This window comes from Urocitellus parryii, chromosome X (assembly GCF_045843805.1).
Source record: "Urocitellus parryii isolate mUroPar1 chromosome X, mUroPar1.hap1, whole genome shotgun sequence".
NCBI lineage: Eukaryota > Metazoa > Chordata > Mammalia > Rodentia > Sciuridae > Urocitellus > Urocitellus parryii.
In genome coordinates, this window is record NC_135547.1 from 97,463,511 (window position 1) to 97,479,258 (window position 15,748).

The following is a 15,748-nucleotide window of genomic DNA, read 5'->3' on the forward strand; positions in this document are numbered from 1 at the left end:
TGGCTCTGCCGAGGAACAAAGACTTTTTTATTGGTCTTCAACTGAGGCATATACCTGTCCGTTGGCGTTGGCTCATTCTGCACATGCTCAGTTGAAGAAAAATCTTCATATTGAATGCAACCTAGCACGGCGGCAACACCCACAACCTTACACCCTGCCTGACCCTGTGCATCTACTCCCTCTAGTTGCATTTTTACCCTGACAAATCTAACATTCGTAGGGAGTATAGAGAACAGAGTAAGTGTTGGGTGTTTGGGGACAATATACAACAGGGCTTAAAGTCTCCTTGTGTCACTACCTTACTTTCTTCTCTCCAGGTTGTCTCTAGTGAGGGAGGCGCTGCATAGATGTTTGCTGAGTTTAGGGCAGAAGCGGGAGAAGCTGTCTCTCTAGGTTACTGTTTGTTGTTGCACGCCTTCCTAGACAGTTTTTGTTTGGTCTTTTTCTTGGACAGTCTTCCACCCCCAGCCCTCATCTTCATTGGAATGACAGTGTGGCACTGAAAGCATCCACTGCCAAGCACGGTCATGAGTGACAACCTCTCCCCACCTCTTTTCTTGCTTTCCCATTCATTAGCATCCTTTCCTTGCCTTTTTTTCCCAGCAAAAACTGAGAAAAGCTTCCTGCGATTGCAAAAAAAAAAAAAAAAAAAAAAAGGTGGAGAGCGTCCGCAGTTGCGAGCATCTCGCCAAAGAACGTGCGTCCGTGGACCCCGCATTCCCAGCCCCTAGGTCGCTGCTGGGCGTGGAGGCGACGACCCAGACCAGCCCTGCCTCAGCAGCTGCAGCCCGCGCGCCCCACTTGCCAACCCCCTGCGCCCTCTAGATTCCCGGCGCCCGCCGGTTCACCGTGACGTGGCCGGCGTTGCACGCATGCGCAGCTTGGCCCGATTTCCCCCTTTCCCTGGGCCACCGCCTCCCGACGGGCTGGAATGGGCGGGGCCTGTGGATCTGGCAGCGCGCGGATCGAAGTGGGAGGAGGGCGCGTATGCGCGAGGTTTCGCGAGCCGGGCGGCTGCTGAGGCTGAGGGGAGGAGCTGAAGACAGCGGCTTCGGCTCCCGCCCGCACTGAGCTTTCGTCCAGCGAATCCCCCTCCCACTCCCGGGCGGGCGGCGGCGGCGGCGGGAGGAGGAGAAAGAGGAGGGAGCGTCTCTGCCGCCGCCTCCTGGTCCCCAGCGCCGATCTGCCGCCACCTCCCTCCGTGGTGATCCTCCCTCCATGGTCCTGCCGCGGCCCCCCCTGTAGCCCAAGCTGCCCCGCGCCGCTCCGGAGCCGGCCTCGGGCAGAGGGAGCGGTCGCGGCCTCGCGGCCCGCGCGGGCTGACGAGCAGAGAGCGCGGCGCCGCGCGGTCCCCGAGGGTCCGCACGCCGGGCAGCGCGGCCCGAGCAGCGCGAGGAGCAGCGGGCGGGCGGGCGGCGCAGGGCCCGGGCCGCCCTCGCTCCCACGCCCCGGCCCCGCCGCCCGCGCCGGGGCGGTCGCCCGCAGAGGAAGGCGCTGCAGTCTCCGGGCCTCGCGGCCCCACTCAAGCGTTCTCAGCACCGAGGGCTCGCGGGTCCTGAAGGGAGGAGGCGAGCCCGGGGCCGGGCACTGAGCTCTTGGGCGCCCCCATCCCCGTTTTCGGAGCCCTCCACGCTGCGGCCGCTGTCCTCTCCGGACCATGGCCGACGACGACGTGCTGTTCGAGGATGTGTACGAGCTGTGCGAGGTGATCGGCAAGTAAGTCTCCAAGCGAGGGAGCGGGAGTGTGGAAAAATGCATTTCAGTGATGCCCGGGAGCTCCCTCACCCGCTCCGGGCCTGCCCCCTGCCCTCTCTCCCTCCCCTCTGCCTCCCTCATCCTCCTCACCCTGGAGTATTTATAGACGGGTACCTGGATCTCCTCCTAGGAGGGGGTCTGGGGGGTTCTCAGGGATCGGTTGAGGCCAACGAGCCGAGGTCGGCCCCCCATAAGGCGTGGGGCTGGCTGCCTGCATTTTATCTGACGGTTGCACAGGGACGTGGCAGAACCGATTTTATAGTTGCTTCCTAGGAACAGTTGGGGTTATTGTTACCTTGCGTGTACCATAGACCATTTACGAAAAGAGCAGCTTGCATTTCGTTTACTGTGTTGAGAGAGAGAGAGAAAGAGCGTCCAGGGTTTTTAATTGTGGGGTGTGTGTCTATTGTGCAGGATATTAGACAGATGCCTTTGTGTTCACCCCATGCCCTGATTGGAGGGGGTCATTTAAGACGGGGTACGTCCAATTTCAGCAAATTCCTCACCGGGTGTAGACGAATGTGCAAAGAGTTGGGGGCACCCGAATTTTTAATGCCTCGTTATGCAATAACTGTTCAATCAGTGCTCGAGGCTCCGTTCCACTGTTGTTGGGATGGTGGTTAGCGTGGTAGAGCCGTCTGCTTTGAGTCACCGGGCTGGTCTAGAATATAGAACTGACAGTCCAAATGCTCATCCTTTCATCTGTGTTGTATAATTACGCTAGGGAAAAGCAGGGAATCAGATTAATCACAGTGCTGATTGAGAATTAAATCTGCAGTTCCTCATCTAATTGTCCATTCCTTAAATCTGTTTTGAATAGTTTCCTTTTCATTCTTGTCAAACAATATTCCAAGTGCACAAATCCTGCTAATTTGCTTGTGAGGGAAAATGCTGGCGATCTGAAGTTGATTTCCTAGCTCAGCGTGTATTCTGTGGCTTTAGAAGTTGAGATAAGATTTAACAGCAATTTTTGCTTATTTAATAGAGCTTGCTAGATAGCTACCATTGGAATATTTTACCTCGTTTTTTGAAGCGGTGCTTTATTGTCTATTTTAAGGTCCGCAGTTGGGAAACGAAACCAAGACCTTAGAGCAATTGGCTTGCTCTCTTTTAAGTTGCCTGCAGTACTCAATTTCAATTTGTTTGAGTGCTGATAACTCATTTTTTCTTCCATGTTGAGGTATTACGGTATTGCCTCACATGGTGAAATTGTGGGTTGAGCTTGCTACACACTTTACTCAGACCCAGTTGCTGCGAGGACGTGTTACTCCTTGCCCCTATTGTTCAATGACCAGCGTGTCTGTTAGAAGGAGGATATCCAAATGTGTCTGGTAAAGTCGTTGTAGAAGTGCTCCAGAGCAGCGCTGTCCAGAAGATATATAATGAGAGCCACATAGCTAATTTAAAATTTTCTAGTTGCCACATTAAATGATTAAAAATAAATAGGTGCAATTAATTTTAATAAAATCTTTTATTTAACCCAATAGATCCAAACTATTAAAAATTATGAATGAGATGTTTGTACATTCTTTCATACTAAGTCTTTGAAATCCAGTGTGTATTTTATATTAGCAGCACATCTCAAATTCAGATGCTAAGCTAAATTTTCATCAGAAATAACTTGATCTGTTTAGGTTTCATAAATTTGCATGTGCAAGAGTAGATTCACATACCCAAGTTGTTTCAAACATACCTAAAAGTTTTTCAGTAACTGAATTGTTTCCTTTTAAATTTAAATTTAATTAAAATGAAATAAAATCTAAGATTCAGTCCCTCAGTCAGACTAGCCACATTTCAAGTGCTCCATAGCCACATGTAAGTGGCATAGTTCTAGAGAGAAAACTATGTCCAAATTCTCCTTGATTTCTTTATTGTTAGGAGCACCCAGTGAGGGTAAATTAGGTGTTTCCCCAAATCCCCAAATAACTGTATGTGTGGGTGAATGATGTTTGTTGTGTCTTAGTTATAGCTGATATAAATGAACCAGCAAAATCATAATTGGAAAATATGAGATTAAAATGTTAATTATATTGGGATGATGAAGAATAGCCTCATTGAATCAATTTTGGTAAGTAGTTCTGATTCCTTAAGGTCTGGAAGGATGACAGTGTGATCTCTTTGGATGTTACAAAGTGGTCAGCATCACATTAATATAGTCAGTATTCTATTGACTTAGAATTGATAGAATATTTTCAGGCAACACCCCCGGTAGAATTCAATTCTTCTGTTGTTTCACAGCTGCATAAAGCTGGAGAACAAGCTAATTTTGAGGCAGTAGGTATTCTATGGCTACCTTAACTACTGTGAACAGTGAAATCTCACTCAGACTTGGTCAGTGCCATTTATGAAATGCCATTCTGTGAAATAATGAATCCAAGATAGCCTTAGTGTTAAAGAATGTAATGATAGCAGTCCTTACCCTGTGTAAAGGTTGAAGGTTTCTCCGGTAAATTGTCTCAGTATATATTGATCTGGAAATTGAAATTCGTTTGAGATTTTTCTAGCAGGGACCTTGACAGCATACATTTTAACTTAGAATTTGTTCAATTATGGATTTAAAAAGAAATGCTTTGAAGATGTTCACTTGCACTGAAAACCTTTTTGTTGATTTCTATCCAAATTCCATAGAATTTTGATTTTTTTATATCAAATTAGTGTCACAAATTGCTTTTCACCACCAAGTCTTAATAGGTTTAAATTTTCACTAAGGCACTTTAAAATAGATTTCACTTTTCAAAACTAATTGGCCACCCACTCACTCCCCTACCTACTCATCCACCAACTCACTCAGCCACTCAGCCACTGTGTACTAGGCTTTACTTGATGGTGTAAAGGAAAGTTCCATTTTAAACCCTAGTGTGTATTTTCCTTGAGTCGAGAAGGACAACCTGAGTTAAGAATGTTTTAAAGTAGAAGATCATTATTTGCAATATATTTTCTTTCTAGTGGCTGTGGCCTTTATGCTTATTAAAGCTGTCTTTGAGGGAACCGTATATCTGATTCATTATAAAGATTGAGAGGATGCCATTTCCTTTTTAAAAAATAAAAATTCTTTCCCCTGTGTTTCTTATTTTTGGAAGTCTTGCAGAAACACTTTTGAATGCCTGTTGTTTCCATAACATTTTCCATGTAGCATCTTTCAAGTTACTAAAACAAATCTCCAATAATAGTACCTTATCATAGTCCCCCAATTTTTTTTCTTTGCACATGCAGCAAGTACTGGAAAAGAAAGGTATTATGCAAATCTGGCTTAGTGTCTAATTTTTATGTCATGATCATTTACTGTAGCTTTTGCAAATTTTATAGTTTTGTAGGTAAGTGCACAATCCTTAACATTACATGAAGGAAATTTTAAGATGATTCATCCAAAATAAAATATAGAAAAATGAATACTTTCTGGGGCAGCAGCTTCTGTGAAAAAGAATAGCAAAATGCACATTATTTACACCTTGTGTAGACTGAATATTTGCCCTGGTATTTAGGATATTTAGTAATTTGTAACTTCTGACTTTCCTGCTCTGGTAGGACATATACTAAAATTGGAATGATGCAGCATGACCCCTGCTCAAGGATGACATGCAAGTTTGTGAGGCATGCTGTATTTGCTTACACCTCAAGAGCACTTATCATATTTAATTACAGTTACTTATTTATGGGTCTCTCTACCTAGCAAACAGGGAGCTTCTTGAGGGCAGGGAGCAGATCTCACACATCTTTCTCCATTACTTAACACACTGCCTGCAACCTAACAGTTGTTTGTTAGCTGAGGAATGAATTGAGTAGTTTTAATAAAATCTCATTAAAAGGCTAAACCATGTTTATCAACCTTGGAGCAATTATTGTCCCAAAAGGCTGCATTAGTTTATAGTTATTGTTCTTCACCTGGCCACATATTAGAATCACCAGAGGCTGTTAAAAAAGATCATTGCCAGGGCCCTGTGTCGGAGCAGTGAAATCAGAATCTCTGGGAGTGGATCATGTCAGTGGTATTTTTTAAAGCTGACTGATTCAAATGTTCAACAGTGACTGAGAGTCATTGGTTTAAAACTCAGGTGATGTATATGTAGTATTTAGGGACTGTTTTTTTCAGAGGATTACAGTTTTTACAAAGCATAATTAATGTTTTTAGGAAGGCATTGAAGTGAATGGTCTAAAACATGGATTTTTATCTTCTATGCACTCATGCTTCTGAGCCTTGTTTAAGAATTTAGTTTCAGCCTATACTTGTCTTTGATTTCTTGGGCCTTTTAAGGTTCACATTGATTTATGACACTCATCTAATGCTAACATGGTGATTGTCTGATATTTGGAACAATACATAACAAGGATAGCTTCAGTATCAGTTGATGATGGCTTCTCACTAAAATGGCTTAATTTAAGATTAACTTATCAATTTAGTATGGATTGTGTTTGCACACACACTCTATTAAAAGAGAATGGTTGCTTGTGTACTTTAAATTCCGTATTTGTGACTCCAGTAAGGCTATTTAGTAAAGGATTGAGTTAAATGTAGCCTCTATGTAAATACTGGATTAATAATATGTGAAGTATATAATTCAGCATAGAGGAAAATTCTGCTTTATAAATTGTACTAGTTTCTATGAATTTCACATGTATTGATTGGCTCAGTGATTTGGATTTCTAGCACTATCCAGGGAATGTTACATCATGTTGGAGAATCTTTTCTGGAAATTTTAACTAGACATTGTAGGTAAACTAGTTTCTAATGTTAGGAAAAGGTCAAGTTTGAGCCTGAAAGAAATGAGAAATTTCCAGAAAGGAGTAGTGCTCCGTGAAAGAACTGCATGATCACAGTGACAGCCATGTAACAAGGTAAATGAAACACAATCACCAGCTAAATCGCTGGAAGCCCAGAAAGAATCCAAGCCATGGAGGTACAGCTGCACTTCTACAGAGGAAAAGCCTGTTAAACACAGGATATGGATTTCTACAGATGGTAGGCCTCATTGGGAGTGGAGAAGCAATGTTAATTCCTGATGATGGAATTTGATTCCTGGGTCCTTTTGCAGGGAACTGAGCTATTCAGTTGCTTTTCTGCTTCTGTATCTCTTCATGTCCAGTTTTCACAGATTGCTTTAGGAGGTGTCCTTTGCAAGTTGTCTTCCTAAATATTTCCCTTAACTTCCATGACTGTGACCTGCTTTGTATACTTGACATATGCAGTTCACTGGCCTCCATTCTTTTTCTGGTATTTGCAGCAGTTTCACCTGATGAACAATATTTCTAATGTCCCTTAAGTTGTGTTCCTGGATCTTTCCTTTCAATTGAAAATTCTTCCATCTCTAATTCTAGCTCTACTCAATAAATTTAAAAAGTGGGTACTTCTTTTTTTGAGGTCATGCTTAAATTATTGCATTTCAAAACTTTTGCACATTGTAAATGTTCTAGGAACAGTATTTAAAGGAACTTTGACATAAGATTGTCTGAAAATACAAAAGTCTTAACTTAATGCCTATTTTTATTCTTCCAGTGTTAGGCATATTATATATATATATATATATTGTCACATTTAATTATACCCATTTTACAGAGAACAAGGGGAGAAGAGGTGGTGAGTAATTTGCCCAAGATCACATGAAATTCCAGGTGATTCTAAAGTCTATTAATTTCATACCACATTCTGCTGCTATTTCAGTTGTGAAAATACTACATTGGGTTTCTTTAAAATAAGACTCATCTTCATTTCCAAAGTTCATTTACTACAAATTTTGATTGTTTCACTTTCTACTTAGATTTCTGACCTCTTCAGTAGACGTTCCATATACTCTTCACTCTTTCATCTATTTATTTATTTTTTTGTCTTTCTCTTTAATGAAGTAACAGCATTTGTCCCCAAACTGACTGATAAATCTGTGTATCCTGTAGCAGAGGAAATAGGGAATCTTGGCCATCTGTCCAAAATATAATTTTTTTGGAACTTTTTCTTACCCCTTTTATTCTTTAAATTTTTCCTTCTATTCTTCTGCCCCAACAGATGGACTATAATAATTACTCCTAGCTTGCCAAACCAGAAATAGTGGGGTTTCAGAGATAGGTGTTTGTTGCAGTTGGGGTCAAGTGATTTCCACAGGGTAGTTAATCCTATGTGTTATGATAGAAATACTGAAATTATTCTCTCTGACTCCAAAAACCAACTCAACCACAGTTACTGAGTCTGAGCATCTCAGCCATCCACCAGCACCGCATGTCTACGTAATCAAGATACTGAGTTACCTCTGCAGAGTAGGTACCTGTCCTCAGCCACCAAGCTAATAGGATATGCTGCTCTCACATTTTGGCATTATTTTTTAGTTGCACTGATAATACGAATTCTGGAACCACCAAATAGGGGACTGGATTTATGCTACTAGGTTCAAGATGCTGTAGAACCCTGTCCTTTCTTTATATTCTGGGATCACTATGATATTATGATTATAGAGCTTGACTCAGTCTAAAGAGAGTCTCTTTGACTTTCTAAACTGGAATGATTTCATTTCTAAAGCTATAGTAGCTTGAAGTTAATTTGTAATTTTCAATTTTTGAGATTTAATAACATTTTATTACTCTATTACTGATTTTTATAAAGCGACTTATGAAAATAATGATACACATAGTCAATTTTAAAATGTAAGTGGTACAGAGGTAAATAGAGAATCTCTTTCCACTTTCCCACCATCTGCATTCCTATTTTCCAGAAGTGACCATTGTTCAATTTCTTATATATTATATATATATATATATATATATATATTCAATTTCTTATATCTTTCTGGAAGTGCTTTGTTTAAAAAACAAAATGGGAGCAGGGCACTGTGGCACTAGCTTATAATCACAGCGATTTGGGAGGCTGAGGCAGGAGAATTGCAAGTTTAATGCCAGCCTCAGCAACTTAACGAGACTCTGTCTCAAAATAAAAAATAAAAATGTCTGGGGATGTTGCTCAGTGGTAGGCTGCCTCTGGGTTCATTCCCCAGTATCACTATATTGAAATATTTACTTTCCATTAAAAACGGTATAGATGGCCCTGGGGTTGTAGGTCAATGGTAGAGCACTCGCCTAGCATGTGCAAGGCACTGTGTTTGATCCTCAGCACCACATATATAAATAAATTAGTAAATTAAAAGTATTGTGTCCAACTACAACTAAAAAAAATATTTTAAAAAAACAGTATAGCTGATGATCTTTTTGTTTTCATCATTATATCTTTCTCTCTTTGCTACCAATATCCTATGATATGGATGGTTACTTTGGCTTTGTATTGAGTATAAGCTGTTTCTAATTGGACATTGCTAGAAATGTCAGACTGGAATTTGAGTGAGAGGTATGGAATGTCAGTGAAGATTTGGGACTTGTGTGTGAAAGTGAACAATAAGTAAATGAGTTCTCAGGCAGGGGTCATCTGAGCTGGGGGGGTTGATTTCTATTCTGAGTATAACTCATAGAATCAGAAGAATCAAGATGGTGAGACAGCACAGAAGTTTCAAAATGGGGAAGCTCAATAATGTAAAATTCAACATACTGAGGACCAAGAAAAGGTGTGGCTATAACAGAGACAATTTAAAGTACATATCAAAATGAATATAGTGTTTAATATTCAGTTCATGATGTGTCCAAAAAATGAGGCTCTTGCTACATTTCTGTAGATGTTGGTAATTTTACCCTATCTCTCTGTGAATCTATCTCAAAACCAACATATTCAGGGCCAAAAAAGAAGTAGATTTCTTTTTCTCTGTAATTGTGTTTTATAGATTCTGATGGCTGACTTTTAGATAAAATCATTTTGTTTTCCTAAAATTAGGTCATTTTCATTCCCTTGCTTGTGCTGACTATCAATTAAATGGGAGCCTTTCATAAATCGACAAAGTACATTTTGATACTTTAAATATACTTTAAGTTGTTGGTATTTGTCAAACCATTGTTATTTTCTTAAATCCTTCTACTATAAGGAACTTAATTTTTTCTTGCCTGAAGAGTTTTAGTCCAGCTTGGATGAGAGTAGTACTCTCTTTTCCTTGAATCATTCCTCTTTCCACCACCCGCTAACTAAATTTGTTCTTTGGCTTTTTTTAGTTGTACCCATTCATTCACATTAGGAAATGATTGCTTTATGGCATTTTAGCCATTTTTTGTATCTAAGTGCACATTATTTTACTTCAACTTTTTGTGTTCTGTTACTGGGCTGTCGTGCACTCCCCTGCTTCCCTTCCCCACTTTTAAAGCACCTTTTTTTTTTCTTTCTAACATTGTGGTAAGTATTCAAATTATGTACAAGTAAGAAAGATGATTTATTCTCTCTTTCACCACCTTTCTCTGTTGTAGTTTAATGATAGCTAAAATACCATGCAGATGTTGAATTTGTGTAGAAAGCTTTTAATCTTGAATTTAGAGTATTTTGGTATATTTAAATCTGGAATGGGAGTTTTACCATTTAACCATATGCAGATTTTAATGTTTATTAAACAAAATGATTATGGTGTTATTAATTCAATTACAGAGGTCCCTAGCCCTGCTATATTGTGCAGATCATCATTATATTATTGCTATTTTATATACTCTAGTTTGTATTTTTAGGAAACATCACAGATTTTTGGCCTTTCTGCTTACCTTTGATATGTAATTTCCTCTGAACATATGGATCACCATTGCTGTGTGGCTTGTAAGGCAGTCCCCTAAGATCTGGTCTGGTAACCTTTGGGCACAGTGTGGCCATTTTCTTATTTGTAGAAGAAATGATCACGGCTTCACAAGCCATTTGCATGGATACATGATTGTAAAGTAAAACATAAGTATTTTTTATTTGTAGAATGTTTGAGCTACTCAAATTACTTTTGGCAGTTATGTACAAAAGTTTTAACAATTTCCAAATGTGCACTTTCTCAGTGCTAAACACAGACTCTACTACACAAATAATATGTTGAAATGAACATTCTTTCTTACCATGTGTGTAAAATTATTAGCAGTGTTAACATTTATTCCTTTGTATTCCTAGCTGTGAGGTCCTGGGCAAATTAACCTTTCTGGGCCTTAGTTTCTTTATCTGTAAAATGAGATAGTACATACCTTACAGAATTGTAAAGATTGAATAGCATGATCTTTGTAAAATGTTCAAGGATTGTTGTTATTTAATTGCCATTAACATTTTTAATCAAACACTTGGTGTACAAACCCCAGGGAGATCTCTGTCAATAGGAGAAGATGACAAGTAGTTAAATTTAGACCTTATCTAACCAGACCTTGAGTGCTGATAAGGCAAGGGTCACAACTGACTGTTTGTACAGCTATCCTCTATGTAGTTTAGTAACTAATATATAGAATACTCAGTCAGAAGTTGTTGAATGAGTGTGTTAAGTGAGAAATCCAGACAGTGTAACCACCTAGTAGGAAAAGGAAACTGGAGAAATCTTTACAGAGGAGGTGAGGCTTAAGTGATTCTGTCAGTCTTCTCCTTGGGTAATTTAATCTTTTTGGACGGTTTTCTTCATTTATAAAAATAAGAGGAATGCAAGAAGGGAAAGTTAAATCTTAAGGAGGTTTATATATTTAAGAGCACTTTCTCTTAAAAAATCTGTTGTTGCTTCTTATGTACATAGAAAAGACAGTATTCTTTGGGTTTACAGATTTTCATAATTTGTAGGTCAGTTCTAGATTGTAATTTTGTTGTTAAAGGAGGGAATTTTGTATCAAATCTTTCACTTTGCCTTTGGACATTTGACAGAGCAATTAACTGTTCATAATGTGAAATTTTAGGACTGAGAAAAGGAAAATTCCAGAATATACACTTAAGAAACAGCCATGTACAGGATTTATGAATATGATAATATTCTTTTATGCAACTTCCCCAAATTTTATTAGACAGTAATTTGTATATCTTCTTAATAGTGACCAAAATGAGATGGAAATATCTTAAAGTTGTAGTCTCGATATGATTGGGCACTGAACCCAAAGTACCTAAGTCCACAGAAAAGCATTTTATCTACTGTCAGGCTGTGTTGTAGGTATAAGGATGATCATGTTAGAATTGGGTGTCTATTTAGAACACTTCTAGGGAAATAGTTAAGTTGGCTTCAGAGGAAGGCATCTTTTCCTGTGATAATCTTTGGACAGTGTTATTTATATTGTATTATTTAAGTTAGAAGTTTTTGGTGACTTCCCTTTGAGCCATTAGTTCAAAAGCAGTATTGTCAGACTTTATTTTTTATTTTTTTAAAATATTTTTTTGTAGTTGTACACAATAACTTTTATTTATTTTTATGTGGTGCTGAGGAATGAACCCAGGGCCTTGCACATGCGAGGTGAGCACTCTACCACTGAGCCATAACCCCAGCCCCTGTCAGACTTTATATAAGAATTTCTACTGGTCTTCTTCTTAGGCTTTATATTTTCTTACCTAGATATTTTGGGGGGTGGGGTACTGGGTATTAAACTCATGGACACTCAACCACTGAGCCACATCCCCAGCCCTATTTTGTATTTTATTTAGAGACAGGGTCTCACTGAGTTGCTTAGTGCCTTGCCATTGCTGAGGCTGACTTTGAACTCAGGATCCTCCTGCCTCTGTGTCTTGAGCCGCTGGGATTGGGCATGCTCCACTGTGCCCGGCTCTTACCTGAGTTTTTATCCTAGCAGTATAATATGACATTGAATTTGAAATTCTCTTTCTAATAAATGATTTTTCTTTAGTTTAGTCATTTGTAATATCAGTAGATACTTGTAAAAGAAACAGGAAGCTGTTTTCACTGAAGACTTTCTTTAATTATATTTCATAAATTTTAAAATATTGTTACTGTACTATTCAGATCACAGGTTACAGTGAGAAGGTAATTGTCTCACATTATCATCACCATATATAATATTTTAAAAAACATGCCAGGAAGAAAGGAAAAAACCTCTTGTAACTATACATATTGCAGACTGTGCTGTTTTTTAAAAAACATTTCCATGTTATGAATGTGAAAGGGATCCATGTAAATATCTATTCAAACAAAATCACTTTCATTATCATCATTGCAGAAAGACCCTGGAAATCTGGGGAGGGAGCAGTCTAGGCCTGCTGCTCTACTTTTGGATTATCTACTTTAATATTTCTCCCATTGCTGAGTATTTCTATTATACTGCTGGATCACACTTCTATAATCTATGACCCACTTGCACTAATGTTTTGGTAGGCTTTAAATTGACATCTGATTGAAGTTTGAGCTTCTTGGCTAGACTTGCCTTGGTGGCTTCAGAATTAGGCCCATAAAAATGAATATGGACCAGAAGATTTTGATAGAGTATTTCCCTTATGAAGGTACATTCATAGATGTAGTCCTAACAAAAGGTGTGCGAATTGGATTTGAAAAATGTAATTTAAAACTTATTAGGAAAAATCAATATTTTAAGGAAGAAAAATTTTAAAAGTCATGTTACATCACCATTTGGTTTATTTTCCTCAGTTAATTCATCTTATAAAAGAAGGATAGTAATGACTTATTATAAAGTTCATGGGATTCTTAGCATTAAATGACAGAATTCTTGAACTGCCTTACATATATTATTATTTCAACTTTATTGAAATGCAGTATTTCTAATTAGAAATAGACTTTGTTGAATTTTATTTGATTTTGCAAGAATCATTTACCTTTGTCTTTGAAAGTGATTTTATTTTCTTCTTTGATTTGTAGACCTTAATACTTCTCAGCTCTAAGGTCTTAGAAACATGTTTGCTGAAAATGTTGAATAAAGAGAGTTGAGGGTGAAATGTGTGTATTGGGGCAATAATAAATTTACACTGAAGTCAAAGTGAAGAATAATAATTCCAAATAATGTGTTTCTCTTACATTATATAATTTTTTGAGCTTTGAAGTTTGGAAATTACTTAAGTGGTAAATGTTTGTGACTAATCAGATATGAACTTAGTTATTAAGATGTTTAGCATCCTGTTTAGCTAGTAAAGTATAGATTAGTGGTTCTCAAAATGTGGATCACCTCCTGAATCCAGCAGCATATGAGGACTTGTTAGAATATGTAGTGTCAGGCCCCAGGCTGACCCTATAGAGTCAGAAACTCTGGGGATGGGGTTCCACTATTTCTGTTTTAATTAGCCCTCCAGGGGAATCCTGAAGCACAAAAAAGTTTGAGAACCACCAACTTAGCATCCTAGATCAGGGATCAGTAAATAATAGCCCATAGGCCAAATCATTCTACTACCTGTGGCTGCTTTCATGCTGTTGATAGAGTTGAGTAGCTTTGATAGAGAATGTGTGGCTCACAAAGCCTCAACTATTTATTATTTAGCCCTTTAAACAAAAACCTTGTTGGTCCATGATTGAGATAAAGCCTTGTTATTATTTTCTTGCCTGCAATTCTGAACTTGGAACAGCTAAAATCATTAGGTACACACTTGTGTCTGCCTTTCACCTGACCCTAATATTTCTACAAACCCTGTTCTTTTTCTGATATCAAATTATTAACTCAGTGACTAGAGACTTGTGTATGAAAATAATATACTATTTTGCCCTTTCCTTTTCTGCTTGGTAATAGTGGTTGCCTGTTTAACAATTCTGTGACCTTTCCTCATTGATTCTGCACTGTTATATCCCCAGTTTTTCTGTGCTCTAGTATAATCTAACTTAATCATCTATTATAATTTTTCATTTCTCTCAATTCTTACTGCCTTTTTTACTTCCTCAAGAGAAAGCCCACCTTGTGAGTGCTAAGTTTAGGAATTCATGTGAGCTGTTTGGTGTGGTCTGAGTTGTTGAAATAGTGCCATCCCATCTGGAGTTTTGTTTTCTTTGTCGTAGAGTGCTATAGTCACTTGTATTTCACCAGGATGTTTCTGAACACATAGATACCAAATATTGTGGGCAATCTTAGAATATTTACCAGGAGAATTATGGTTAGCCATCCCACATCCAACCAAAAATGGCTGTTTCTACCCATAGTTGTAATGTCATATTGCACTTTGATTTTCCTTTGTACTTGGTCTCAGCTGTTAAGGTGATTAGTGGCCAGTTTCACATAAAATTCAAGAAGTGAATTTTTCCATTGTTCTTATTTGATGCACATGGAATCTTCTTCTTTACCCACATCACTGAAGAAAATATAATAGCTTTTGAAAGAAAGGTCTTTGAGAGTCTCCAATAGCTTTAGTAGTAAGAAAAGGAAAAAGTGTGTTATTTTTGCAGTTGTGATTCCATGATTGTATTTTTTCCTTACATGACTGATGTTTTAAGTTAGGAACATAAATTGGTCAAATCATACTGAGCTATATTATTGGTGAGTGTTTGGTCCATAATTTCTTTCAGTAAATCTGGGCTGAATACTTTGATAGGAGATGCTGGGTAAGACAGAAAATAGAGTTTGAGACTGGAAGTGATTGAGTTAGCCCTTTCATTTAGGCTTTCCCAATCAACTTAATTCATAGCTTTTGCCCTGCTTACTCATCCAAGAGGCGAGATACAAAGAGAAAGGGTCAGGGAAAGGCCAGCCCTCAGAGTGTGGTTACTCAGGTCTGTTGCCAGAAGCATCCTATCTACAGAATAATTTGCATTTTGCTGTTTTCTGCAATATAATGTTGGAAATGCAGTATTTGAAAAATTAAATTGTTATTTATAGTGGTGGATAAAATGTGCTCTCTTTAAAAGAGAGCAATGCTATTGTCCCAGTCATCACAATAGCCACCCACACGAATCTTCTGAACAACCTCATCATTTCTGTTTTATCTACCTGAAATAGGGGTCAAGGGTGGGTGATGATGAAAGCTTGGGAAATCATACCGCACTTTAGGCAAGAGAAAAGCTCTGGTGATTCTTGCTGTGTTGTTCTCCCCTTCTGTGCAGAGGAGTCTGGGACAGCCCCACAGAGTTGAAGGTAAGCTTTAATAATTTTCCTCCCTTCTTTGGCAGCTGGATGTGCTTGGGAGTTGGGTGCTACTTCAAGAGTAGCACCTGCTGTTGACAGGTTCTGCCAAATGTGTGGATTTTGAGCCATTTTAAAGGCTGTAATGTTT

At 38.9% G+C, this 15,748-nt stretch overlaps 1 protein-coding gene and 1 pseudogene across 7 annotated transcripts in view; both read left to right on the forward strand.

Annotated features, from left to right (window-relative positions):
• Positions 1-1,468: 1,468 nt before the first annotated feature.
• The window catches only part of Cask (calcium/calmodulin dependent serine protein kinase), a 349,943-nt gene continuing 335,663 nt past the window's right edge, over positions 1,469-15,748 (forward strand). For 5 of the 7 annotated variants that reach the window (XM_026387544.2, XM_026387548.2, XM_026387547.2 and 2 more), the window contains exon 1: positions 1,469-1,716. In XM_026387544.2, the coding sequence (XP_026243329.1) occupies positions 1,658-1,716 (59 nt within the window). In that variant the 5' untranslated portion in view covers positions 1,469-1,657. The remainder of the gene's footprint in view (positions 1,717-15,748) is intronic. The other 2 variants (XM_026387549.2, XM_026387552.2) reach the window with 1 other exon arrangement.
• LOC113181917 (U6 spliceosomal RNA) lies at positions 5,266-5,361 on the forward strand (annotated as a pseudogene).